This window comes from Microcebus murinus, chromosome 10 (genome assembly GCF_040939455.1).
Source record: "Microcebus murinus isolate Inina chromosome 10, M.murinus_Inina_mat1.0, whole genome shotgun sequence".
NCBI classification, from domain to species: Eukaryota; Metazoa; Chordata; class Mammalia; order Primates; family Cheirogaleidae; genus Microcebus; species Microcebus murinus.
The window spans coordinates 14550899-14577360 of NC_134113.1; the positions used below are offsets into that span (position 1 = coordinate 14550899).

At 38.2% G+C, this 26462-nt stretch overlaps 1 protein-coding gene across 2 annotated transcripts; it reads right to left on the reverse strand.

Moving 5' to 3' along the window:
• Nucleotides 1-422: 422 nt before the first annotated feature.
• Nucleotides 423-26091, reverse strand: FBXO7 (F-box protein 7). Of its 2 annotated transcripts, none has more exons than XM_012772795.3 (9): nt 25742-26091; nt 21947-22241; nt 16562-16786; nt 14943-15084; nt 12044-12127; nt 8939-9034; nt 6903-7079; nt 4678-4715; nt 423-1109 (listed from the first exon to the last, which is right to left on the reverse strand). In XM_012772795.3, exons 1-9 carry the CDS (start codon nt 25861-25863, stop codon nt 723-725), a joined length of 1566 nt encoding a protein of 521 aa, XP_012628249.2. In that variant the 5' UTR covers nt 25864-26091; the 3' UTR covers nt 423-722. The 2 variants fall into 2 exon arrangements, with proteins under 2 accessions (XP_012628249.2, XP_012628250.2); XM_012772796.3 differs by lacking the exon at nt 25742-26091 and adding an exon at nt 25511-25652 and having other exon boundaries at nt 21947-22089.
• Between the last annotated feature and the right edge of the window lie 371 nt (nt 26092-26462).

Here is a 26462-nt window from a genome sequence, read left to right on the forward strand (position 1 = left end):
CTATTTAGATTATAAATTAGGCACTAAGTGTTCAAAACATAAGGAAAATAAAACCGTAACAACCTCAGTCCAGAAGTCAGAAACAAAGTCTTCAAACAGTGCTGCTTCACAGCCCAGGAAGTTCCATCAGAGAACCCGAGAAAGAGCTGCAGAGAGGGGGAGGAGGTGGACTGAGCTGCTGGGTGTCCCAAACTCTACCCCAGGTCTGGTTCATCCAAACCAGCTCAGCTTTCATTCATTTCATAAATTGGACTTTCAGCTGAAGAAATAATGCCACTAAAGAAAACCAGAACCTTCCTGCAATAATAAATAATCTGCCTACACTCAATAGGGTCTCTGATAATTTTGAAATGTCCAAGTAACATTGTGAATCTGTTCTGGAAATTACATAACTTTCCGTAATAAAAAACAAGACTGCCATGTAATTTATACTTTTTTTTTAATCTGGTGCAGAACATTATCAGAAAACAACCTTCATTCTAGAGGGGAATCCAGAGTAGGGAAATCAGTTTGACTGTTCTCAAGGCCAACCTTGTCACAGAGTAACCTCTGGGCCACACCACCCCTGGAGCTGTAAATGTATCTACTGAAAGGCTTCTGAAAGTGCTTGTCTCCCACTACAATCAGAAAGTAACGCTAGAGATCAGCACCCCAAGGAGATGACATCTGTAGTTTTAAAAAACAAAATCAAATGGAGCTCCAGAAAGGAGATTACAGACCAATCACATGAATGGCAGGCGGCTGTCAGTTGGCCGACCCCTACCAGGTCTGAAGGGAAATCTGTCACTGGGGCTACCTCGCCCTGGCAACATGGGGTTAGGTCCTGGAAATGGGCCAATTGGATCAAAGCGTGGTCTGAGTGGAGGGAATTGGCTGGGCGTTTCCCCAGGCCCAGGGATGAGTGAATTGATTGGGTCCCCAACATAGGGAAGTGTTGGTCTTTCATCATATTCACCCCCAATAATTCCTGGAGGAAGGAGAGAATTGGGAGGAAAGGGCCTGGGGTGCAAGGGGTTGGGATAGAATGGAATGGAGTGGGGTGATGAAGGCAGGAACATCACTTGTCGCCTCTGGGCTTCTTTTCTTTGTTTGTGTCTTTTCCTGTACAGCTGTAGAAAAAAAAAGAACAAGATATATATGTTTCTCCACTGTTCTAACTTGCTTTCACTGTACAGATCTATAGGCATATCTCAAAGATATTATGGGTTTGGTCCCAGACCACGGCAATAAAGCAAGTCACAGGAATTTCTTGGTTTTCCAGTGCATATAAAAGCTAAGTTTACACTATACGGGAGTCTATTAAGTGTGCAATAGCATTATGTCTAAAAAAAAAAAAAAAAAAAAAAAAAAAGAACATACCTTACTTATAAAATACTTTATTGCTAAAAAATGCTAACAATCATCTGACTCTTCAGCAAGTTGTAATCTTTTGCTAGTGGAAGGTCTTCCCTCAATGCTAATGGCAGCTGACTGATCAAGGGAATGGTTATTGAAGGCTGGGGTAGCCGTGGCAATTCCTTAAAATAAAGACAACAATGAAGTCTGGCACTTTATCCTTTCACAAAAGATTTCTCTGTAGCATGTGATGCTGATAGCAAGTTACTCAATTTTGAACTTCTTTCAAAATTGGAGTCAATCTTCTCAAACCCTGCCTAATGCTTTATCAACTACATTTACATAACATTCTAAATCCTTTGCTGTTAATTCAACAATGTTCAAACATCTTCACCAGGAATAGATTCCATCTCAAAAAACCTTTCTTTGCTCATCTATAAGAAGTTCTCGTGGCTCACGCCTGTAATCCTAGCACCCTGGGAGGCTGAGGTGGGAGGATGGCTCAATTTCAGGAGTTCAAGACCAGGCTGAACAAGAGGGAGACCTCGTCTTCTACTAAAAATATTAAAGAGATTACCTGGACAACTAAAAATATATAGAAAAAATTAGCCAGGCATGGTGGCACATGCCTGTATTCCCAGCTACTTTGGAGGCTGAGGCAGCAGAAGGACTGCTTAAGCCCAGGAGTCTGAGGTTGCTGTGAGCTAGGCTGATGCCATGGCACTCTAGCTGAGCCAACAAAGGAGACTTTGTCTCCAAAAAAAAAAAAAAAAAAGAAGTAGTTCTCTTCCATTCAAGTTTTATCATGAGACTACAGGAATTCAGTCACATCTTCGGACTCTACTTCAAATTCTAGCTTTCTTGCTACTTCCACCACATCTGTACTTATTTCCTTCACTGATGTCTTGAACCCCTCAAAGTCATCCGTGAGGGCTGGAATCTACTTCTTCCAAACTTCTGTTAATGTTGAGATTTTTACCTCCTCCCAATATAAACAATTCTTAATGGCATCTAGAAGGGTGAATTCTTTCCAGATCCATCAGAGGAATCACTGTCTATGGCAGCTATTTCCTTACAAAATGTATTTCTTAAATAATAAGACTTGCAAGTCAAAATTACTCCATGATCTATGAGCTACAGAATGGATGCTGTGTTAGCAGGCATGAAAACAACATTAATATCTCCATCAGAGCTCTTGGGTTAACTGGGTGCATTGTCAATGAGCAGTAATATTTTGAAAGGAATCTTTTTTCTGAGCAGTAGATCCAATGGTGGGCTTAAAATATTTAGTAAACCATGCTATAAACAGATATACTGTCATCCAGGCTTTCTTGTTCCCTTTTTGAGCACAGGCAAAGTAGATTAACCATAATTCTTAAAGACCCTAGGATTTTTGAATGGGAAATGAGCATTGGCTTCAACTTAAAGTAACCCAACTGCATTTGCCCCTAGAAAGAGAGACAGCCTGTCCTTCGAAGCCAGGTATTACCTTCTCCTCTCTAGCTATGAACCTGTCTTCCAACAGTAGGCTGTTTCATGTACATTGAAAATCTGTTGTTTAGTGTAGCCACCTTCATCATATCTCAGCTAGATCTGCATTCATAACTTGCTGCAGCCTTGCCATAAGCACTTACTGCTGCACCTTGCACTTTTATGTTATGGAGACTTCTTTCCTTGAACCTCATGCACCAATCTCTGCTAGCTTCAAACTTTTCTCCTGCAGGTTTCCTCACCTCAGCCTTCACAGAATTGAAGAGAGTTAGGGACTTGCTCTGGATTAGGCTTTGGCTTAAGAGAATGTTGTGGTTGATTTGATCTTCAATCTAAACTACTCTAACTTTCTCCATATCAGCCATAAGACAGTGTTGTCTTCTTATCATTCATGTGTGCACTGGAGTAGCACTTTTAATTCTCTTCAGGAACTTTTCCTTTACTTTCACAACTTGGCTACCTTTTTGGTACAACAGGCCTAACTTTCGGCCTATCTTGGCTTTAAAATGTCTTCCTCACTAAGTTTAATCATTTCTAGCTTCTGATTTAAAGTGAGGGATGTGCAACTCTTTCACTTGAACACTTGGAGGCCACTGCAGGACCGATTAACTGGCTCAATGTCGATACTGATGTGTCTCGGTATACAGGGAGGCCCGATCAGAGGGAAAGGCCTGCTGGTGGAGCAGTCAGAACATACCCAACGTCCATTAAGTTTGCCAACTTACATGGGCACAGTTCGCTGTACCCTAAAACAATTATAACAGTAACATCAAAGATCACTGATCACCGATCACCATAACAGACATAATAATAATGAAAAAGTTTGAAATATCACAAGACTTAACAAAACGTAACCAGACGCAAAGTGAGCACATGCTGCTGGAAAAACTGTGCCAACAGACTTGTTGCACCAGGCTTGCCACAAACCTTCAATGTGTAAAACATTACAATATCTATGAAGCAAGCACAAGAAAACAAGGTATGCCTGTATCTATACTTTACTTTTCTCACACTAGGCAAAGAAGAAGGCATAGGAGAGGACTTTTGCCAGTTTCTGTCTGCATAAACGGGCAGCAGCTCCAAATGCAGTATCAAGTGAACTCTATGCTTTAACCACATTGCCACTGAGCAACCATGCTAACCTGAAGTAACAATAAATCCAAAGGAGAGATAATTGGGTAACATGTACTTTCAAATCTGCAATCCCAAGCTGATATGCAATTTTAAGTCAGCCTGTTTTGAAAGTAGAAAATTTACAAATTTGATCAAGATGTCATGCCACAAAATATAAAGTTAAGGTACTGGTGAGGGGATGAAAAAATTCATTTTTTCATCTAAATTATGACTCTAATGGATCTCAATTTAAAATAAAAAATAAATGCCTAGTTTAGAGGATAGGGTATATTCCTAATATTACTACTTTTTACATATTTGAGGACTTTTATTGAATTTTATTCTTCTCTAGTCCTTCATCCCAAGGAGTTTTTCTCAGTCCTATAAATATCTTTTTTATTAATAATAGTCATCTGCAAATACACCATAATTTATTATTTTCATAATGTACTATTCTAACTAGCTGAACAGGTGAAGACTACTACAGTAGTCTTTAAAAGACAATACATTTAAAATTTTTTTGCAAAAGAATAAGAATGTTTTATATTATCATAAAAAAATCATTGTTTTTCCTGTGTAATTACAAGAAAATAAGGACTAAGTCTAAAGTAAAAGGTGAGAATAGTTTCATTTACTGAAATTTAGCAATAAATTAAAATAAATTTCATTATATCATAATAAAAGTGAAAAAACCCTTAATGTATTAAATTACTAGCCTTGATATTTATAAATACCTACTTCTTTCCAATCTGTGTCTCGAACTCTGACAGTATTATCTACAAAGGAAAAACAAAATATAAGGATTTAAAAACACTTCATTCATCAGCCATTAAACAGTAGGTTATGCTTTTGTTCTAAGGAACCAAAACTTACTCATTACGCATAAAAGATACCATGAATGATTTGTGTAACACCCACTGTACCATGTGTACTTTCTTCAATCTAACTCAAATCCTTTCTTGATGGTGAAGGATGACCACCACTGTTGTGTGCTGCATGGCAATGCAATGCCGTGGTCCCTCAGGGCCCATGGAGGTCTGTGGCTGCTCTCTCCCTGCGATAATGTTTCCACACTACATCTTCTCCCCCTAATCTCATCTGGGTGTGTCAGGTGCTGCTAACCCCATGTTTCTTGTTACACCAAACTGAGGAACAATATTTGAGGTTTAATATTATAGCCCACGTTCATTACTGGAGGTCAGGCTGACTCAGGCTTTCTTCCATGTTGGGATTAGATTATTTTCTCCCAACCATGTCTTGAATGATTCGACCATCAAAAGTATGACCATGGGACTAAATATTTTCTTAATGTACTTATTTACTAGAAATTGTGGAATAAGGAAAAAGGAGCCCATTCAACTTTAAGTCTAAGGAAAAGTTTGGATAAAGATGGCAAAGTCTTCTCTACAAGTTATCACATTAGCATGGAAGTAGGCTTCATAAAAGCTCTAGTCCCATAACATTGTATCTATAGAAAAACACATTATAAAATCTGAACAGCTGACAAATGAGCTTGTGAATCACAATCTGGAAATTAAATAGAGACTGACTGAACTTTTAAACCTGAGCTTGAATACACATGTGAAAGACTGTCTGTTCCTTTTATAATATTTATATCATAGCCTACTTTTTCTTTGTCAGTTCTTCCATATATGTTAGTCACCTGCCTTTTTGTTTTGACTATAATTTTTTTTAAAAAATGTTTTTTTTAAAAAACATTTGAGATGACAGTTACTTGTTGCCAATTGTGGCAAAATAACATTTTAAACTTTGGATTCAGGGACGTAAATAAAGTAGAAGGAGGACCTTAGGAAACAAAGAGGAGAAAAAGGAACAAACGAGGTCATTTTTACAATTCTTATATTTTGAAGTTTTAAAAGAAAAACAAATTTCTTAACAATCCAAATGACTCTACATGATATTCTATATTAAAAAAAAGGTGGGGTGGGGTCAGGCAAGGTAGCTCATGCCTATAATCCCAGCACTTTGGGAGGCTGAGGCAGGAGGATCACTTGAGCTATGATTATGCCACTATACTACTCTAGACTGACAGATCCAGACCCCGTCTTAAAAAAATTAAAAAAGGACACGATCTACCCACCAGAGTTTTACAGTTACTGAGTTACTAAGGTGGTATGTTAACATTGTATACAGCATTATCAAACTTTTTGATGTGAACCACATAAAAATTCTACATTGCAACACAGTATACATCTACCTATACATAACTGACATACAAGTTTACTCCTATTTTATAACTGGGAATACTATTTATAAAATAAATACTGATTTTTCTATTGTGGTCTATTTTTTGTTGGTTTTTGTTTTTCTATAAAGTGACCCATTAAATGGATTTCATGACCATTGTTTAACCATCCCATGGTCAAACAAGTTTAAAAACACTGATATAGAGTAAAATAGTGGTGGCAGGAAAGAAGTTCCACAATCAGGCTTCTGGCCTTGTAGCAGGAAATCCTGATCAGGCACTAGGTCTACCTACTGTCATTACTGCCACAATGACCAGCAGGTCACCAAAATGTAACCATACAGAAATAAAGCTGCACTAGCAACACAGCACAAGTGAGCTAGACTCTCTTAACTTACACACTGGTCTCAGCCATGGAAGTATTACAGTTTAAAACTGTAGCTCATTTCTAAGTCAGATACTGAGGATGATCTTTAGAGAAAGAATAATAAGCCTGTCTCATTTCCATTTTTCTTTCCTAAAATCATCTTAACTTAATGAGTGGTTTGTGTTGCACAGAACACAACAATGAATGGGGAGAGTTCCCGGGACACAGGCAAAAGTATATGAAACTTAGAATCTCTTTGAGGGTATCATGATCATTTGCCACTCTTAAAAAAAAAAAAAAGTCTATAACTAAAATCTTTTGGTAAACTGAGTAATTAAGACCATGGTAAGAAAGAGCCCTTTCTCATTAACATATCATTATGGAAATCACCTCGAAAATCCCGCAGATATAAACACCTCCACAGGAGTGGGTCATTTGAAGCAATTAAGAGGTCACGGCAAACTGCAGACAAAGACAGAACAGAACGAACATCCAAAAGTCGGAAGATCCGTAGTTTCAGCTCCAATGGGAGGACCACCAACCCAAATACATCTGGCAGGTTCAGTGCTAAAAGGAAAAAAAAGTTAACAGCTATTACTGAGTAAGAAACATCCAGTTTTTCCCCACATAGTCAACAAAACTGCCACTTGTTCCTTCCTAAAGAGGTGACAAATTAGATGGTAGTCTTTATTATCCAAGTATACATTATCTACAACAAATTTTTAACCCCAAGTTGATTATATTACTACTCACACAAGTCTAGGCCCCTTATTCCCTTTATGTTTTAGCACAAAGAAAAATTCTTCTTAATGCGTATCAAATAAATAACTATGACAATTATTAAATACTAGCTAATGATCTCCTTTGTCTCGAGCAATATTGTATGCAACAAAATTTCTCTATTCACCTATAGAAAATGAATAATTCATTGGCTTGCCAATTATTAACTGTGGTGCCTTTGAACAAGTTATTTAAATTTTATCTAACTCAATTTCCTCATCTTTAAAATGGGTTAATAATATTACATACCACCTACTTCAATTAGTTGTTATGAGAATTAAATGTTAATACATATAAAATGCTTAGAACAATGTCTAGCACATCATGCATAAGCACTCAAGTGTTAACAATTACTATTATTTGATAACTAGCAGGCTGAACAAAGGGAAGATAGATAAATTCAGAAGCAAAGCCAGGAAAGAGAAAGAAAAATATGTTCCAAAGCCAAATTAAAATTACTTTGTGATTATTAGCTCCTTCAAAATACTTGTGATACTATTTTCCACTACCAAAGATAATCAAAATCCAATAAAGACACATCTAAGGGTTTTTAAATTCACATTAAATTGAATTAAATTTTAAAGTACCCTCTCTTACCACCAATTAAAGAGAAAAACTATGTTAATAATAGACGTGCCTCTATACAACTTGAGGCCAAAAACATTATTTATTTCTCTAAATACAGATATCAAATAAAAGCCACATACGTATTTGTGTAAGTGTGAAACTACTTACCAGCCAAAAGACTGGTAGATTATATTATGGTTCTCAATCACTTCCTATGCTACCCTTCCCCAACTCACTACCACCAGGCTTGGCCATATTTGACTTGTTAGTCCACTGAAATGTGAGTGGAAGTGAAATATATCATTTCTGAGCAAAAGCTTTAAGAACCAATACATAGTTGGGTCACTAGCCCTCTTTTCCCACTGCCATAAAAAGAACATGTCCTGGATAAAGACCACTCCTTCAGCCAAAGCAAACTCACACACAACATGTACATAAGTGAAAAATAAATGTTTACTCTAAGTTACTGAGATTTAAAAATATTCTTTACTGTAACACATATACAAGAGAAAGTTAATACAAGGATTTTGAGTGAATTATAAACCTCACTGAATTATAATTTTGTAATTGTAATAAATTTGTAATAAAATGAATATAACAAAATTTACTTCAAAGTTATTAGCATTAAATCAGACACATATGAAACATCCAACAAGGCTTCCAATAAATGTTGGGTTAAAAAAAACTTAGATCTGTTTTATAGATTATAAATAATGTATATTTATGTATATATCTATTGAACATCTATTATGGACCAAACCCTGTGCTAGAGCGTGAGAATACAAAAATGAATAAAACATATTCCCTGCCTTCAAGGTATTCACAACCTTAGGCGGAAAGAAATCATATCACAACAATTGTGATACACTGAAAAAAGACTACAATAAAAATACATACAAAATTGTATGGAAATACAAAGAAGTAAATAGCATTTAAGGAATTAACATTTAAGCTTAGTCTTAATAGAATTTCACCAGGAGGAGAAAAGAGGGAAGTCAAATAGCAGAGTCACTAAGAATACGAAGCACACCTACTATTCTTTACAGCCACTCCAACGATGACAATTTATCACCTCTCACCTTGTCGGGTAAAAGCCAGAAGAGGATACACCAGCTGGTCTTTGAAGAGGCGGGAGAGCTTCTGAAGATCTTTGTAAATCTTGGCTACATTTTCCCCTAGAATATTTTTTAAAAATGAAAAATCAAAACACAAAATCAAGTGGAAAAACTGTCCTCTACTTCTGCCAAACTAAATCAAAGTGGTAAATAAATATTCACAAACAATTCACAAAGATAAACATGAACCACAGACCCTAGTAGAAGAGAAAGTACAGTGCATGATTCTTATAAAATTGAATGTTAGATATAAAGTTAAAAATTCCATGATATCAAATTAGTAGAGCTGTGCCCAACCAATACAGCTCATAGGTTACGACTGTAGGGAAAAATGTGTGTGAGATTTGTTCATATAACAAAGATTTACTGAATATCCACCAATCAATCTGTTCTGGGAACTGGGGATACTGTGGGGAACTGCTCCTGTGGAGCTTAGATCCTAGTAAAATAATAGCATTTATCATATGACGATTGTGTATCAGCAGCTGTGTCAAGCATTTTTCAAGCTTTCACATTAGATGTTCTCCTCCAAGTAAGAGACGGGTACTATTATCTCCTTTTTAAAAAGAGGACAATATAGAGAGAGACTGTCCAAGGCCTCACGGTCAGGGGCAGAGCAGGATACAAACCTAAGTTTGGCTCCAAAGCACTCATTTTTAGCCGTTACAGTGCTACTCAAAGTGTTGTCCATAGATCACCAGAATCGATATCACCTAGGAACTGTTCAGAACTACTGAATCAAAACTTGCATTTTAATAAGATCCCCAGGTGATTCACATGTACATTAAAATATGGAAGTGCTGCCAAACTGCACCTGAGGTTCCCACTTCAGGTTTGCTATTTACCAAGTGCATAACCTTGGACAAATTACCTATCCCCCTGATCCTTACCTGTTTGCTAACCTATTTAAATAGACACCACCACTACACCAGAGAAGACCTGTTAAAATTTAAAACTCCATGCATAGTGCCCAGTAAATCAACAGATAGTTTATGCTTGCTCCCTCTCCATTCCATATTTATATATTATACTATCTATAACAAAATACTGATTAGGATTTGAGTCATAAGAACAAGGAAAGATATGCAGCTAAATGCTAACTCTTGTTGTTTGACTTGCAATCTTTAGCTGAAATCTGATGTCAAGATTTCATTTTTAAAAATTAGTTTGGCTCAAGAACTTTTTTTAAGTATAAAAACTGATTTTCTTTAAATAATTGTTTTTCTTCAACAACCTATTACATAAGTATTTAATTAGGAATTTATGAATAAAAGAATAAATATCCACCTGGGTAGAATGTCATAAAGTAAAAATTAAAAAAAAAAAAAAGAATAAATAACAGTACCTAGTAGTAGTTACTAGGTACTAACTACACTATAAGCCATAGTGAAAATTCATTAAAATGACTTGCTAAATAGTAGCATATTCCTATCCAATAAAAATAGTAACAGTCCATAAATTTGTAATATAACAGTATTTAACTTTCTTCCTCTCTTTCATTTACTTTTTCTTTATTTAAAAGAAACCAGATAAAGAATAGGAATCTCAGCTACATTCCTATAAAAGTGATTTTCAAAAGGCTAGGAGTCACAGCCAAATCTATTCCAATCCCAAATTCTACCATTTATTAGCTCTGTGACTCTGACCTAATATAACCTTCTCTAGACCTGCTTCCTGATCTATAAAATAAGCATTAAAAACCTCTACTGCTGTACAGTATTTCTACTCCCCATAGCAGTCCTCCCTAGTATGGTGATGAATATAGAGTGTTATACCCAAGGAATTTCAAAGTTTTTCTAATCCTAATGGTAGGAGATCATATTTACAGATTCATCAGTCTAGTTCATGCATTCTCAATAGGGGCAAGATCGCCCTCAAGGGGGCAAAAACTGGTTCTTGGAATGCAAAAAAAAAAAAAATCCTAGCTATTACATTGGTTTGTGACCCTCCGAAGAATCACAGAATATAAATAAATATATAGTACATTTGTGGTATTAAAATTTCAGGGGGGAGAGCAATTAGGGCAAAAAAATCTGAAAAGGTTCCTTAAAGGAATGATAAAAAAAGATTGAGAAATACTGGTCTAGTCTGACATTAAATGCTCAACTGAGCTAATGTCCAAATTCTGATTCCATGTTCAACCAGAGATCATTTCAAATATGTATTCTGCTGTCTCCTTTTCCTATCAGTTTTAGTTAGCATAAATCAATCTCTCAGGGCTAATCTCACTTAGGAACTAACAAGAATAAGCCTCTATGCCTTCAAAGCAACAATCTAGATCTAGTAAGCTTTTCCTAAAAGACACTGCTATAAATGCCATCTCCCCACTGTACCACAACACTTCCATCTGGCTCCTAAAACCCTCCTCAGTTTACTATGAGGATTAAATGGAATAACATATGGAAAGGCACAAGTCCAGCACAAAACGGGCACTTAAGAGATCTGAGTTCTCCTCTCCACTCCATCTCTTCTCCTTCGACCACCTAACTGCCTCTCACAACTTGGATTTAACTGAAAAACAATAAAAAGGAAAACTGTCTTCTTTGCATCTATTAATAATTTTATAGAATTTAAGCAAAACCATGCCTAGAATGAAATCTTTTGGTAAAGTTCCAATCTGCATCAAATAGCAATCAAATTTATGTGAATTTAAACAAACATTCTGAGTGCAGTTTTTCCTCCAATAATCTTCAAAAATGAAGTTGCACTGAATTATTACCACAAAACATAGATCCTCTCCATGTTGGTTAAATATAAAATATAATTCCAGAAAGATCTCCAAAGATTAATACAGAAACTATGAAGGACCATCAGAGTGTGATAAATTACTAATACTAGTGTCATTTAATATTTAATAGAAGTATAAATATAATTCAGCACTCTAAGACCCTAAGAAAAACAAGAAACAAACTCCTCAAATTAAAAAGAAACAACATTGTCTTGAATTTTCTTTAATATTATTTAGAAAATTTCAGTCTTTTGAACATTATCTTTCAATTTAAAAAAAAAAAAAACCTTTGGATCTCTCTCAAAGCTTCATATCAAAAGTTAAAATCATGGTTACATTACCTTGTTCCTCTTTGCAAACAAAGGATTCTGGAAGCAGCTGCAATCTTTTCACACTTCTAATCTCACTGTTTATTTTTAGTGTAGCTATAAATAAACAAAATAAAAATGATAAAAAATTATAACTTTATCAATTGCCTTCCTTTTTTAGTATAGGCTTGCATTTCCTTGCCCCTCGTATACTAAGGACACATTAAACAAAACAAACTGCCTATGCCTATTTCTTTCCCTCACAGCAAGGTCAAAAGTGTAAACCTGCCATCACATCAAGGAAAATCATTGCACAACACCACCTTTAAAAACTACAGTAAGCATCTTTATATAGAATCCACTAAGTATTACCAACAGCAGCTTATTAGTAATTGAAAGATATGCAACAAGGTTAATAAGAGGCAACTAAACACAATACAATCATTATTTCTAATGAAGTCACTAAAGACTCCATTTATTTTTTATTTAACCCTTGGCAATGAGTCTTCCCTTGTTCATTAAAAGAATCCTGCTAGTTTTCACAGCATCATCTCTCTCTAGACCCAAAGGACCAATATTCTTGACATCACCAGAGGGTTCAATTTTAATCGTGTATACAATGGCATACTTTATCTCATTCCATGAAAAGAGCCAGTGATGTGCTTATGCACATGTGCACCATGCAGGATGCCTTGAATGAGGGAAAGATTTAAGGACACACTGCTCCCTTTCAAAAAATCAAGCCTGGAATGGCTGGCTGCCATGCAAGTCTGCAAGTAGCTGATTTGCCAAGAATAGTAAAGGAACAAAACCTCAGAAACTAAGAAATCATCAAAACATTTAGCAGTTATTCTTTTTATGTTAAGTATCCTGAAACTAGTGAATAGAGGTTATTATATATATTCCATTAAGTGATTTTATAAGAAATTGAGGTGAAAATTACAATTTCACATTTACTATCTGGTAACGTGAAACTTGCAAGTTCTGACGTGATATAGCAGAACGATTAGACGAAGGCAGAAACTGTTGGCACTTCGTATTAAGAATGCCAAACTAAATGCTACATTTGCTAATTGTGATGAATTGTTGAAAAGACATTGCTAGGTCCTAGTGCCATCAAACAGTCACATCCCGACAAATGTGAAATACAACCAAAGCTGTTAAAGCCAAATTTTGAAACTTTTAAATAACATTTCAAAGAATCTGGTAATTAAAAAGAAACAGCAAAAATTTCTTAAGAAGCAACCTATGAATATTTTTCATTTCAAAGATCAAGATAGCATAAGCCAGTAGCTTTCAAAATAAATTTTAGCAGAAAAAACATTCTTTCAAACAAAATCTTACATAGGACCTCAATAAATGAAACATAAGAAACACGTTGCTTAAAGTTTAAGTGGTGATAGGAATTCTACCTTATTTGCATCTCAGCACAAACAAGTAGCTTCAGAACATACTGAAAACCTTTTACGTAAAGTATAACAAAATGAGCCGGGCGCGGTGGCTCACGCCTGTAATCCTAGCACTCTGGGAGGCTGAGGCGGGCGGATTGCTCGAGGTCAGGAGTTCGAAACCAGCCTGAGCAAGAGCGAGACCCCGTCTCTACTATAAATAGAAATAAATTAATTGGCCAACTAATATATATATAAAATTAGCCGGGCATGGTGGCGCATGCCTGTAGTCCCAGCTACTCGGGAGGCTGAGGCAGCAGGATTGCTTGAGCCAGGAGTTTGAGGTTGCTGTGAGCTAGGCTGACGCCACGGCACTCACTCTAGCCTGGACAACAAGCGAGACTCTGTCTCAAAAAAAAAAAAAAAAAATAAAGTATAACAAAATGACTGCCTTTGCTAAACAAAAGATGAGCTATATTGAATAAACAAAACGAAAATGCAGGTGGGGTGCAGTGGTTGACATCTATAATCCCCGTACTTTGGGATCCAAGGTGAAAGATTGTTTGGGGCCAGGAGTTCAAGATCAGCCTGGGCAATATAGTGAGATCCTATCTCTAAAAAATATTTTTTTAATTAGCTGGGCATGGTGGCACACTCCTATAGTTCCAGCTGCCTGGGAGGCTGAGGTGGGAGGATCATTTGAGCCCAGGACTTCAAGGCTGCAGTGAGCTATGTTCACACCACTGCATTCCAGTGGGCAACAGAGCAAGACCCTGTCTCTAAAAAGGAAAAAAGAAAAAAGCAATCATTCCAATCTTATCTAGCTAAAAAAATAAATAAATAAACCGCAAAAAACAAATAAAACAGAATAAAAATGAAAGCTCTTAATTACTCAAATGGATCTCCAGTGTGTGTGACTTTGAGACTACTCCACAGACCACTAGGAGTTGGTAGGTACCAAAGTGGCATCTGAGATCTGATATTAAAATAAAATACAAAGATGGAATATATTGCTATCCCAGTGAAATTTGTTAATGTGAAAAAAGAGAGACAGAAAAAGAAAGTCTTTATTCAGAGCGACTTTTGTGAGGGGTAGGGGGGCAAATAAAACACACACACTAAGGCCTCAGAACCCTTAGTGGTGTTTCTGTGCGTTGCTGGTCACAGAGATGCCAAACTGGATAAATGCTGACTCCAGCTCTATCTCCCTATCTCTCAGAGTTCAAGGCCTTCGTTTAAAAAATAAAGCCATTCACAGACATAAAGAAAAAGAAAGTATTCTTCAAAGAGTTCATGTGAAATAGGCTAATATCACAATTTCCCCTGGGATAAAACATTACGAAGATTAAGATATCAAAAGAGAATGGCTTCCCTAAGACTGGCCTAAACATCAACCTCATATTCTATATTATCAGTGGTTTAGAAATTAAATAAGTAAAATTAAGAAAGACTCAAAACTAATCAGTGAAGTAGCTATAAAACATCTGGAGAGAAACATGTAAGTATTCATAAACCAGCAACCATTGACTATGTTATCCAATTACCATTTACAACAATTAGGTTTCCCAAAGGCACACAGGTGAGAGCGGCAGAGCCACCCTCACAAAGAGGATGCGTGTACTGCAGTTTATACACCCCACTTGACTTCCACCTCTCCGGCATGGACACTGCTTTGGCTTCAGTACCCTGGGGAATGAAATGAAATGGAAACAAATCATGAAGGTGTTACTCTCAAAAGGATTAACAATCAAAAGACGCCCTAACTTGTTTAGAAATAAGCATTCCATATAGTCCCCTTAGTAAAATGCATCAAATCATTAATATTGCTATTAATGGAGAATATAATGCAACATTTTTCTATCAATATTTTTGTTCAAATAGGTAAGATTATATCATAGAAAGAGGGACTGATTTCTCCCTTCAAAGATTCACTTCACCTAGCAAAGTCATATGATTATTTAAGACCCCAGCTCAATTATCACTTCCTTTGTAAAGACTTTAAAAAAAAATCCTGTTTGTCATTCCCTCTTTCATCCCCTAACATTCTGTCCATATTTCTATTGTTACATACTTCTATAACATATTTATAACATTATTTATCACATTATTTATTTATGTTTATTCATGTTATTTATACATCATAATTATCTTTTGTCTCTCTCTCCCACTTTTGGACACCTTGAGGACAAGGAATATTCCAATATTTTTAATATCTTAATTCCTGGTTCAGCACATGGCATGCTGCAGGTGTGTAATAATCACCGATAAAAACCTCACCCCAAATCTGATCAGTCTTCAAAATTCCACTGAAATGAACTCCTAATTATCCCTAACCTTTGCCCCTACTTTACAACTTTGTAACTCCTAACAGGACCCACAGACCAGCAGCACTGGCATTTTGCAAAAGTTCAGGCTGCATTACAGATTTACTAAATCAGAATCTGCATCTTAATGAGAATCCCCAGGTATTCCTAAGCATATTAAAGTTTGAGAAGCTCTATTCTCAATGTTCTCCTCTGTGTATCCCTGTCATCCTATGTATCTCCTAGAACTTAACCAACATAGTATAATGGTTTATACGCTTGTCTATCTCTGCCACTCCTGGACTATGGGCTACTTGAGAGCAAGAACCGTCCACATGTATGAGCAGCCTGAAAGCAGGAACAAAGCAGTGCACCTGACAATGGTGAATGCTTATCAAACAAATACTGAATGAATGAAATAAATAACTATAGCATAATAACTATGTCCCTCTTCCTAACTGAATCTTAAGTTACTTTCCATAGCACCATTAACATAATAACCTAGTGAGCTAGCTAGCCATGCTCAACCCATACTCATTAACCATTTTATATACATATTATCATATATAATCTTTAATCTTTTTTTTAAGCATAGTAGCCATTATCTCTGTAATACTAACTAAAAACTGCCAAAGGAAATGAAGGAGGAAAAAAGGAAGAAGAGAGGAAAGAGAACATTTACTAAGTGCCTTCTGTAGCCCATCATTGTGTTTCGCACTTTATGTTCAATACCCAACCACATTTAATAAAGAAACCTAGAACACCACCACACCCTAGTGGCATTTACTGATATTGATACACCTCCTTTCCTACAGGAAAATACGCCAACGAGATGTTTGGTTTTTGAGTGCGGTACTTACCTGAGGTATGTAACCTGACTCCAACATGAGAAGATGTATCAACACTATCAAGGCATCATTGGCGTTAGAACAGTCAGCTGAGTGATACAAGGTCTCCAAGGAATGTGGCACTTGCCCTTCCTCGGATTCACTGCAGAGCATGGGTTCTGAGGGAGAGAAACCTGGGCCCTCTTCCACATCCACATCTTGAATTGACTCGGCTCCAAAACTCTGACTAGGCCCTGACTGAAAAGGATAACAAAAACAATGAACTTATTAAAAAGACTTATTTTACATAGTACATTTTGTATCCTAAAGTGAACTGAGATTAGTGTTCAAAGCCAAAGCACAGCATTGGGTTCAGAAATGGGAGACATTTCTTTTTTTTTTTTTTTTTTTTTTGAAACAGAGTCTCGCTTTCTTGCCCAGGCTAGAGTGAGTGCCGTGGCATCATCCTAGCTCACAGCAACCTCAAACTCCTGGGCTCAAGCGATCCTCCTGCCTCAGCCTCCCAAGTAGCTGGGACTACAGGCACGAGCCACCATGCCCGGCTGATTTTTATATTATATATATTAGTTGGCCAATTAATTTCTTTCTATTTTTATGGTAGAGACGGGGTCTCGCTCAGGCTGGTTTTGAACTCCTGACCTTGAGCAATCCGCCCGCCTCGGCCTCCCAGAGTGCTAGGATTACAGGCGTGAGCCACCGCGCCCGGCCTGAAATGGGAGACATTTCTGAGTGAGCCCTCACAAATAAATGAGCCTGCAACCGACTCCTCCACCCTGAATTCCTTATCTCCATGCCAAAAACATGGAAATCATCCTAGACTCCCCTCTCTACCTTACTAAACCTCACCCCCAGTCTGATCAGTCTTCAAAATTCCACTGAAACAAACTCCTAATTATCTCTAACCTTTGCCCCTTCCTACTCCATTGGTACTTCAGCCTCTCATTGTTCATCTCCTGACCTCTAGCAACAGCCACCCTGCAAGCCTCCCTGCCTCCACTTTCTTGTCTTCCAATATATTCCAACCACTGCTGCCAGAGTTTTTTGACAATGAAGGATCCAATCATGTTCTATGTCTGGGCTTCATATTCACAAGCATTTCCCTTGATTGTGCCTTAGAACATGGCCCTGGATGTTATTAGGAAAAATGTTGGTACACAGTGAATAAGTGTGGAGAATGCCACATGCCACAGCCATCTAACCTCACCCTCCTTATTCACAAAATACATCATCAGCGTTACAAAAGTCTAATAATAATGTGTGCATAACATCTAACCAAAAAACACCATACTCCCTCCTCAACGCTCAGCATTCCTATAACACTTACTTACAATCTCATAAAATAAGTTTTTCGTGGAGGACACACTGAGAAATGGAGGTCTACAAAATCAAGTCTAAACCCCTGAACTCCTCAGCATACAAGGCCCTTCATCGCCCCTGATCCCTAGCTGGCTATCAAGTTCACTTTCTGCCAGTCCCTTCATACTCACTGCAGTGCCCTCCCCTTCAACAGAGGTAACACAGGCCACCACTCTGCCTTGGGAAGGCCTTGATTACTGCACCTTATCGCATTGTATTATAACTTTCTGATTATGTATCTGTATCCTTCCATGACTGCAAGCTTACAAAGAATGAGACAACATGTCACCCATTTTTTGTAACCCCAGTATAGTACCTGGCACATAGCAGGTATTCAATAAATGCTTGTTGAGTACATGCTGAAGGACAATATCTTACGATTCCACAATGTTTTTGTTTTCAAAGTGTTTACTTACTTACATCTTACAACAATCCTATAAAATAGGCAAGGCAAATGATACTGCCTTTTTATAGATGCTGTAATTGTAACTCAGAAAGACTGAATAACATAATCAAGGTTACCAGCTAATAAAAATTTGAAATGAACCCAGACCTCCAAATTCCCAGTTTAAGGCTTTTAAGTATAATATACCGCTTCAATAAAACTAAGTTACCTATATTAATTTTGCTCAGAAAGCTTGTTTCCTAGGCATGTGCTCAAGTCTTAATGCAAAGCACATTTCTTCTTTTTAAGTTTGTATTTCCATTAAAGAAAGGGCAGAGGAAATTAAAATTATGAAGTAATTGTGGAAGGTTGGAGGAATATAAGGAAGCCAGAGGTGATAGCTATTATTCCAAAATCTGAGGACCTAGGCCCTGATAACTTATGGAAAAGATCCCAATTCAATTGTTAAAATATAGAAAATTCACACTACCTAAAAAAGGAGGTTTGGCACCATTTCCATATTTTTTGAGCAACAGAAACTACTATATTAAAAACCACTTACCACCAAGCTAAATTATGAAATACAGGCTCTTTGCTTCTTCATTACACTTAATTTTGGCCATTTACTACTTATTGACAGTTGTGTAGGACAGAATGTTTGTTGAAAAATAAAAAAGGGTTACTCTAAGCTGATAAGTACAGGAGAGGGAGATCTCTGAATCCCCTGATTCAGAGATCAGGGAAACCTTACTCCTACTCCATGAGAACTATCAACATTCTGTGAGCCATTCTGATAAGAATATTTATCACAGTCTTCACATGCATGGAAATGAAAAAAAATGCTGAGCACCACACCTCTCTAAATAGATCATTTTGCCATATGTCACTGATAAAAGACTAAAGCAATTGGCTAAGATGCATTAGAGCTAATATTAGGGTCTGATACATGTTATCCCTGTTTCTCATTAAAGACTCAATAGGACTGGATGAATTCCCAAATACAATGAAATAAGAAAATTTACATTTAATTACAAGAGTAAAATTTACCTCCCATAGTGTCTAGTTTTACCTATTTTCCTTTTTTAATGTTCCATTCTACATTTAATTAGCAGATCATACTGTTTTAAGTATGTAAACCATTATTTATGAAATTTCAAGCTCAGTTTCCATACAATTCTTAAAATACAAAACAATATGCTTTTAGAACTGAAATTACTAACTTGAGGCAACATTAATTTCTCAGAATTTTCCAAAAGAAAACTAGTAAAGTAACTATGACAAGCTTCATCTTACTGAGTAATTTTAATAGTACACAGAAATAAACAGAATGCGCCCTTCTACTGAAGTTCTCTCTGAACAAGTCTATCAGGGACACCAAAAGCCCTGGTTTCAGCATTATACAATTCATCCATGTAACAAAAACACTTGTATCCCCTTAACAGTTCGAAATAAAAATATTTACCGTGTGTGTGTGTGTGTGTGTGTGTGTGTGTGTGTGTATTTCTTACTCCCCAGGATACCTCTATAAGGCAGAAACACACAAAGTTACAATAATAATTTCTAAAATAAATTAAAATCCATATATCTAGATATAGATAATTTTCACAATTTACCAATCTATTAAAAGGTATTTTTTAATATGTCTATACTTAATGCCACGATAGGTACCATGAATACTTATAAATGTTTAAGGCCAGCAAAAAAATTACATTCAGGTGATAAGTATATACACACAAAATAATTAAGAAGATGGCATATGTATTGGCATTAAATAATAAATTAATAAAAGTGATCATTTATGTCACTCAAGAAATTAAAAGGTGGGATACATAATGAGGCATGGGCCAGGGCGGTGGCTCACACCTGTAATCCTAGCACTCTGGGAGGCTGAGGCGGGCAGATTGCTCGAGGGCAAGAGTTCAAAACCAGCCTGAGCAAGAGCGAGACCCTGTCTATACTATAAATAGAATGAAATTAATTGGCCAACTACTATATATAGAAAAAAATTAGCCAGGCATGGTGGTGCATGCCTGTAGTCCCAGCTACTCAGGAGGCTGAGGCAGGAGGATTGCTTGAGCCCAGGAGTGTGAGGTTACTGTGAGCTAGGCTGATGCCACGGCACTCACTCTAGCCTGGGCACCAAAGCGAGACTCTGTCTCAAAAAAAAAAATAAAATAAAATAACAATGAGGCATGTACAAGGCAATAAAGATGACAAATACAAAGAAATGAAAGAAAACTACTGGTCTATGGTTGGCAGGGGCCTTGGAAGACAGGTAGAAACATAGATAGAAGAGGGAGGAAAGCTAATGGTTCCAGTCTGGGTGAACAGCAACAGCAAAGACATAGAGACAGTCCTCATGTTGCGCATGCACACATGCGTGTGAGCGTGTGAATGTGTTGGCTGGTGGAGGGAAAATGGTAAGGAGTCTAGTCTGACTGGAGATGGTATTTTATAGGAGGGAAGAACAGAAACCAGTTCTGGTAAGGCTGGGTGGGGCAACTTTTCAGAAAGCCTTGAACACTAAGTACAGGAGGATAGTCATCATTTTCCTATTCTGTAAAATGGCATGGTTAGGCCGGGCGCAGTGGCTCACGCCTGTAATCCTAGCACTCTGGGAGGCCAAGGCGGGTGGATTGCTCAAGGCCAGGAGTTTGAAACCAGCCTAACCAAGAGCGAGATCCTGTCTCTACTATATAATTAGAAAGAAATTAATTGGCCAACTAATATATATATAGAAAAAATTAGCCGGGCACAGTGGCACATGCCTGTAGTCCTAGCTACTCGGGAGGCTGAGGCAGAAGGATCGCTTGAGCCCAGGAGTTTGAGGTTGCTGTGAGCTAGGCCGACGCCATGGCACTCACTCTAGCCTGGGCAACAAAGTGAGACTCTGTCTCAAAAAAAAAAAAAATAAAAATAAAAAAAAATAAAATAAAATAAAATAAAATAAAATAAAATAAAATATAATGGTTGAACTACAGGTATTTGGTCTTCTTGAGTTCAAAAATTATGAGTACGAGTTTATGAGATAGAGTTACTACAGAGCAAAGTAACAACAGAATCAAAAATGGGTAGGAAGAAGTCAAATCTAGAAAGTAGATTAAAGAATACAGATACAGGAAAACTAAAATGGAAAAGGAAAACTGACAAGGCAAATTAATGAGTTAGATACAAGGAATCAAAAGTCACAGGGAAACAGGAGTTTCACTGATGGACAGAGATGGGTAGCTGGTTTGGGAAGAAGAGAATATCAGAACACACATTTCTGAATTTATAAAGGCTGCGATGACAACTTAAAAATGCAGGTATAAATGTCCTGAAAATCACTGGGAAATAACTGGACTATATATATATAGCCTTAATGCATGGCATAGACCAAGGAAGCAAAGCTGGAAATTGTGAACTTAGACACAAAAATGGAAGCCAAACAATAATTTATCTGAAGGAATGTCTGAATAAAATAAATAGGTACAAGCTAGGTACTTTGGAATGCCAGCCCAATATTGGTACAGACATTTAGCAGTTAAAAATAAAATGTCCTATAAGAATATAATAGGCGATACTGATGATAATTATCCTGACTGGTATGGAATTCAACTGAAGTGTTCGATGTGATTTATCACCTACTCTATTTAATATCTTGGTCTAATACCCACCATACTATCATCATTCCAGACATCAGATTGGGCTGCTTGTCCTTGAAATGAGTCACTCCGTTGTTCATCCTGTATGCTGGCCTGATTGGAGCTGGCGGCCAAAGAGGGTTGGTCGTTATTCTGGAGTGAGGAATGCTCTGAATCTGTGGATGAAGGTAAATTAGGTGCTGGAATGGCATCTTCAAGAATCAAACATATCAAGTCCCCAGAAACAATCCCATATGAAGCCAAGGTCTCTTCATCTCCAGTAAGGGCATCCTTGTTGTTCAATGTAATTGCAAATCGGGTATCAGAACTGCCAAGAAAGATGGATAAGGATGGTAAGACCTTACCTATTCCCAGTACCCTCAATAATACATTTGGAACATACATAAGGTGCATGGTATGAGACTAGAAGAACTTAGTAACGAAAATCAGGAGGCTAAAATTTTGAGAAAATTATCAAAATTTTTTGTTCTTATTACCAAATGCCTAGTTTATAGATTTCTAATGGCTAAAACCATAGCCTAGGGGATAGGATACAGTAATTCTCTATCATTAACCAACATTTTCATTAATTCTAAGAGACACACTTTCTTTATATTTTGACACATTTGAAATTGGGATGCCTCTTAAAATCCATGACATAGTTTAACTGATAGCATTTTCCCCTCAGTGTTACATAAAACAATGTGTGTATTACAAGTATAGCAACTAAGATTCAGTGAAATATCCTTTTAAAAAATATAAATTAGATATAAAAATCATTCTGCTTAAAACCCTACAATGACTTCTATTTGAACTTGAAATAGAACCCTTAACGTAGCCTTGAGAAGCCCAACATTTGACCCCTTCTCACTTCTCCACCCGCATCTTGTGTCATCCATCCTCTCCCTCGCTGTTCTCTGTTCACATGAGCTTTCCATCTGTCCTAAAAAGTAGATCACTTTCATTGCAGCCTTTGGGCCTCTCCATTTGCTCTTCCAGATCTTCAAATGACTGACTTTTCTGCATCATTCAGGTCTCAGCTCAAATGTCGCCTCTTCAGAGACGCCTTCCACTTAGACTCCAGCACTCTCTATTCCACTCTCATGTTTTATTCCAATACCACTATTTTAAAACATATTTATTTTTCTATTATCTGTCTACCCTATCCCTACCGCTAGAACTTAAGTTTAATAAAATCAGGTATCTTGTCTGCCCAGTTCAAAACTGTATCCCCAGCATTTAGCAAATACAATATTTGTGAAATAAATGCAAACATTAGTTGGGAAGATCAAGAGGAAAGTGTAATCTGGGCTGCCTATTCAATTTCCTTACAGGACAGTTTGCTTACATTGTTTCCAAAATATTCATGTCCTAAATGAATATTCATAAATGCAAAAAGTTGGATGAGTGTGTGTATATGGCTAAGTACAAATTCATCCCTCGTACTAATGATGATGACCAGTATAAGTTTACTGGTCCTACTAATGATCAGTTATAATATCTTTTATATGGAACATAGCACAAACCCCAAAACCCACTGTTAAACAGGCTCAGAGTTCAAATAAGCCTGAAGCAATCGACTCCCATCTTTTCTGCTTCGCAGATTATTTGACTTTGGAAGAATATCATTGGTTTTTCATCATAGTGGTGATGAATAATTACCAAAACATTATAACACATTCTTTAAGATATTTACACTCAGCAATGCTAATTTCATTATTTTTTGAGAGGTTAACAAAAGATGAAGTCCCTTGAAAACCATGTTCTGCTTACTTTTCCTCACTATGCTGCATTTTGAAAAGTGTTCTAAATATTCATTTGTTTTTATTTCACTTGTAAATTTTTTTTTTTTTTACTAATTAAAGTGTCTTTGGTAGGGAAGTTACTGAAGTAAAAACTACTCGTGTCTATTAGAAAATAAGTAGCCCCACTTCTGTTTTCAAAGTGCTTTGATAAACAAAATGTTGAAAATCTGCCAGCTGCCCACAAAAACACCATCCTAACTTTGGCAGAATTAGGAAAAACACCTCAAATGAACTATGTATTTACAGATCATTTGTCACAGCAAAAGGTTGACTTTTTAAACAGCATCTAGTACAATATGCATTCAAATACCTATTTGTAGAAAAGGTAAAGAATAGTCTGCTTAATAAAAATGTCAGCTTTCCCTCCCACTTTAGAAAAAGGGAAGAGCTATTTCTAACGCAATAAGTAGTTTTCCAAGGTTCTATTTTCCAAAATTGGGGGTGGGGGCCATGGAGGGTGGTATTTAACTTTACCAGGAAATGAAATTCTAGAAACCTCAGTCTTTTAAAAAATATTTTATGGCAATCCTAGATCCATGTGCTCAGTAAAGGTGTTTTAAATAACAATATATAGATGCATTTCAAAACTCTTCATTTATAAGAAAATGAACATACTTTCAGAACAAATGAATTTACTTTCACATTCTAAAGCTTAAATTCCTTCCAGTTAACAGCCTCAACTGTAAAAGCAAACCTGAAAGAGAAACTAACTTGGGCTCTTGGGCAGTCATATTGAGTTTCACATATCCTTTCAAGACAGTCCTGCCTAATTAAAAAATAACACACACATACAGAGAAACACCTTTAAAAAAGTTAATTTTTAAGATTTATGGCAGGGTAACGATGCCAGCATGTAAAACACTCACATTTAACATCAAGAAATAACAATGGGCATGTCACTATGTTTAAGAGGACTTATGTCAATATCTCGTTTTAGTTTTGGTTTTTATTTTTTAATCTGGAAGAAAATGGATTTACTCTCAATCTAATACTGTCTTAACCTGAAATATTATAGGGTGGGAAATTCAGAATCTGACCTCATTTTACTGAATTCCCTAAAAATAAAGTTCAAGTGTATAATTATTAGCTGAGCCAATTAGCAGAAAGGTTTTCTTTTTGTTTTGAAGAAGTCACCTAAAAAGCTCTAGGGAAATTCTTTTTTCTCTTTCCTTTGCACACTCCTTTGCACATTCAGATTCACTAGCTCACTCTTTGAAGAGGACGTTGCCCCTCTAATCCCAGGTTATTGTCTTCAGAAAATATCTTCTGGGGAAACAAAGCAGCTTCATTTGCAGTCCCATAAATTAATAACAGAATGTGATCCTGTCTCAGCTGCACTGCCTCCTACACAGTAAGTTCTCCAGGGTCATCACAGGCCAACGTTTATCTCAGTTTTAGCAAAAAAAGCGACATTTCGCCCAAGAAAATCAAATGATCTGAAACACGCCTACATGCTTTATTTTCTAAAACTTGGCGGTGGGTAACTCTCAGTGCTCACCGCGGTGCCTGGCACTTGCACACTCACTGGGGGCTTAAAATTACTGCCGCCGTGGGGCAGAGGTCCAAGTTATTGGTGGTCTCGGATGGAGGGCGGGTTTTTAACTTCTAGTACTTTCCAAACTTTTTCACTGAAATGCTTCAACAGCTTAAGAAGGTGAACTTATACCCCCGACAGTCCGGAAAGGTTTGACCCAAAGCAAGCTCACAAATTCCAACTGGACGGTTAACCAGTCGTGTCAATTCCCTCCTCCCCCTGGTTTCCTCCGCTGCAAAAGCACCAGCGACCACTCACCCGGGAGCGGAGCGTTGCCCCAGGGAGGCTGGGCCATGTCCTCAGGGCGCCGGGCCTGGCTGCCCACCGCGCGTCACAGTCACCGGCGCCCTGGGGCCGGCGACGCCCCAGAGAGCCCAGCCTCACGTGACGGCCCCGCACCCGGCCACGCCCGCGCCCACGTCGCGCAGACGGCCCCACGCCGAGGCGCCCCTCTCCCGCGGTGCACCCCCGCCGCGGCCCCCCGCGTACCTGTACCCCCAGGTGGGCAGCAGGGCCTCGGTCAGGTGCGCGCGCAGCTGCCCCAGGGTCGGCTCCGCTTCGGGCATCTCCAGCGGCCAGGTCCGCCTCTGAAGCCGCACGCGCAGCCTCATGGCGGCGGCGGGAGGGCCAAGGGGCCCGGAGCGGCGACCACGGGAGTTGAGGGGGTGCCGAGATGTAACGCGGAAAAGGCCCGGCCGCGGCGGCCGCCCTGCCGGCCTGTCTCTGGAACAGGAGCGCTCCGCCGCTCTCGTGAGGGCGCCCCCTACAGCCGACCCGGCGAGCGGGTGGCTGGCGGCCGGCGGGGAGCCGGGCCGCTCGGGGGCCTCAGTTCGACGACTCGGCGCGCAACGGCGCTGCCTGAACGGCGAGGACCACACTGCGCAGGCGCCGGGCCCCGGCGGAGCACTGGTGTCCCCGCTAGTCCGCTACGGTGGCTGCGGCGCCTCCTTCCCCCCGTGTGCCTTCCCCCCGTGTGCCTGCAAGAACCGTAGCGCTGAAAGGGGTGCTGCAGACGGACAATACAGTCGCCCCCTCCGAGGACTCCGTGTTACCCCATTTCTCCGTGGCCCCCGGCCCCAGCGGCATCTGCTCTGGGAAGGCTTCGGTTAAGCAGCCCTGGGTTGAGCACGGGCTCCGGTAGTCTCCGACTGTTACAGCAGAATGCTGAACAGCCAGCAGGCAGTGATCTGTGTCGGACAGTGTATTCGAA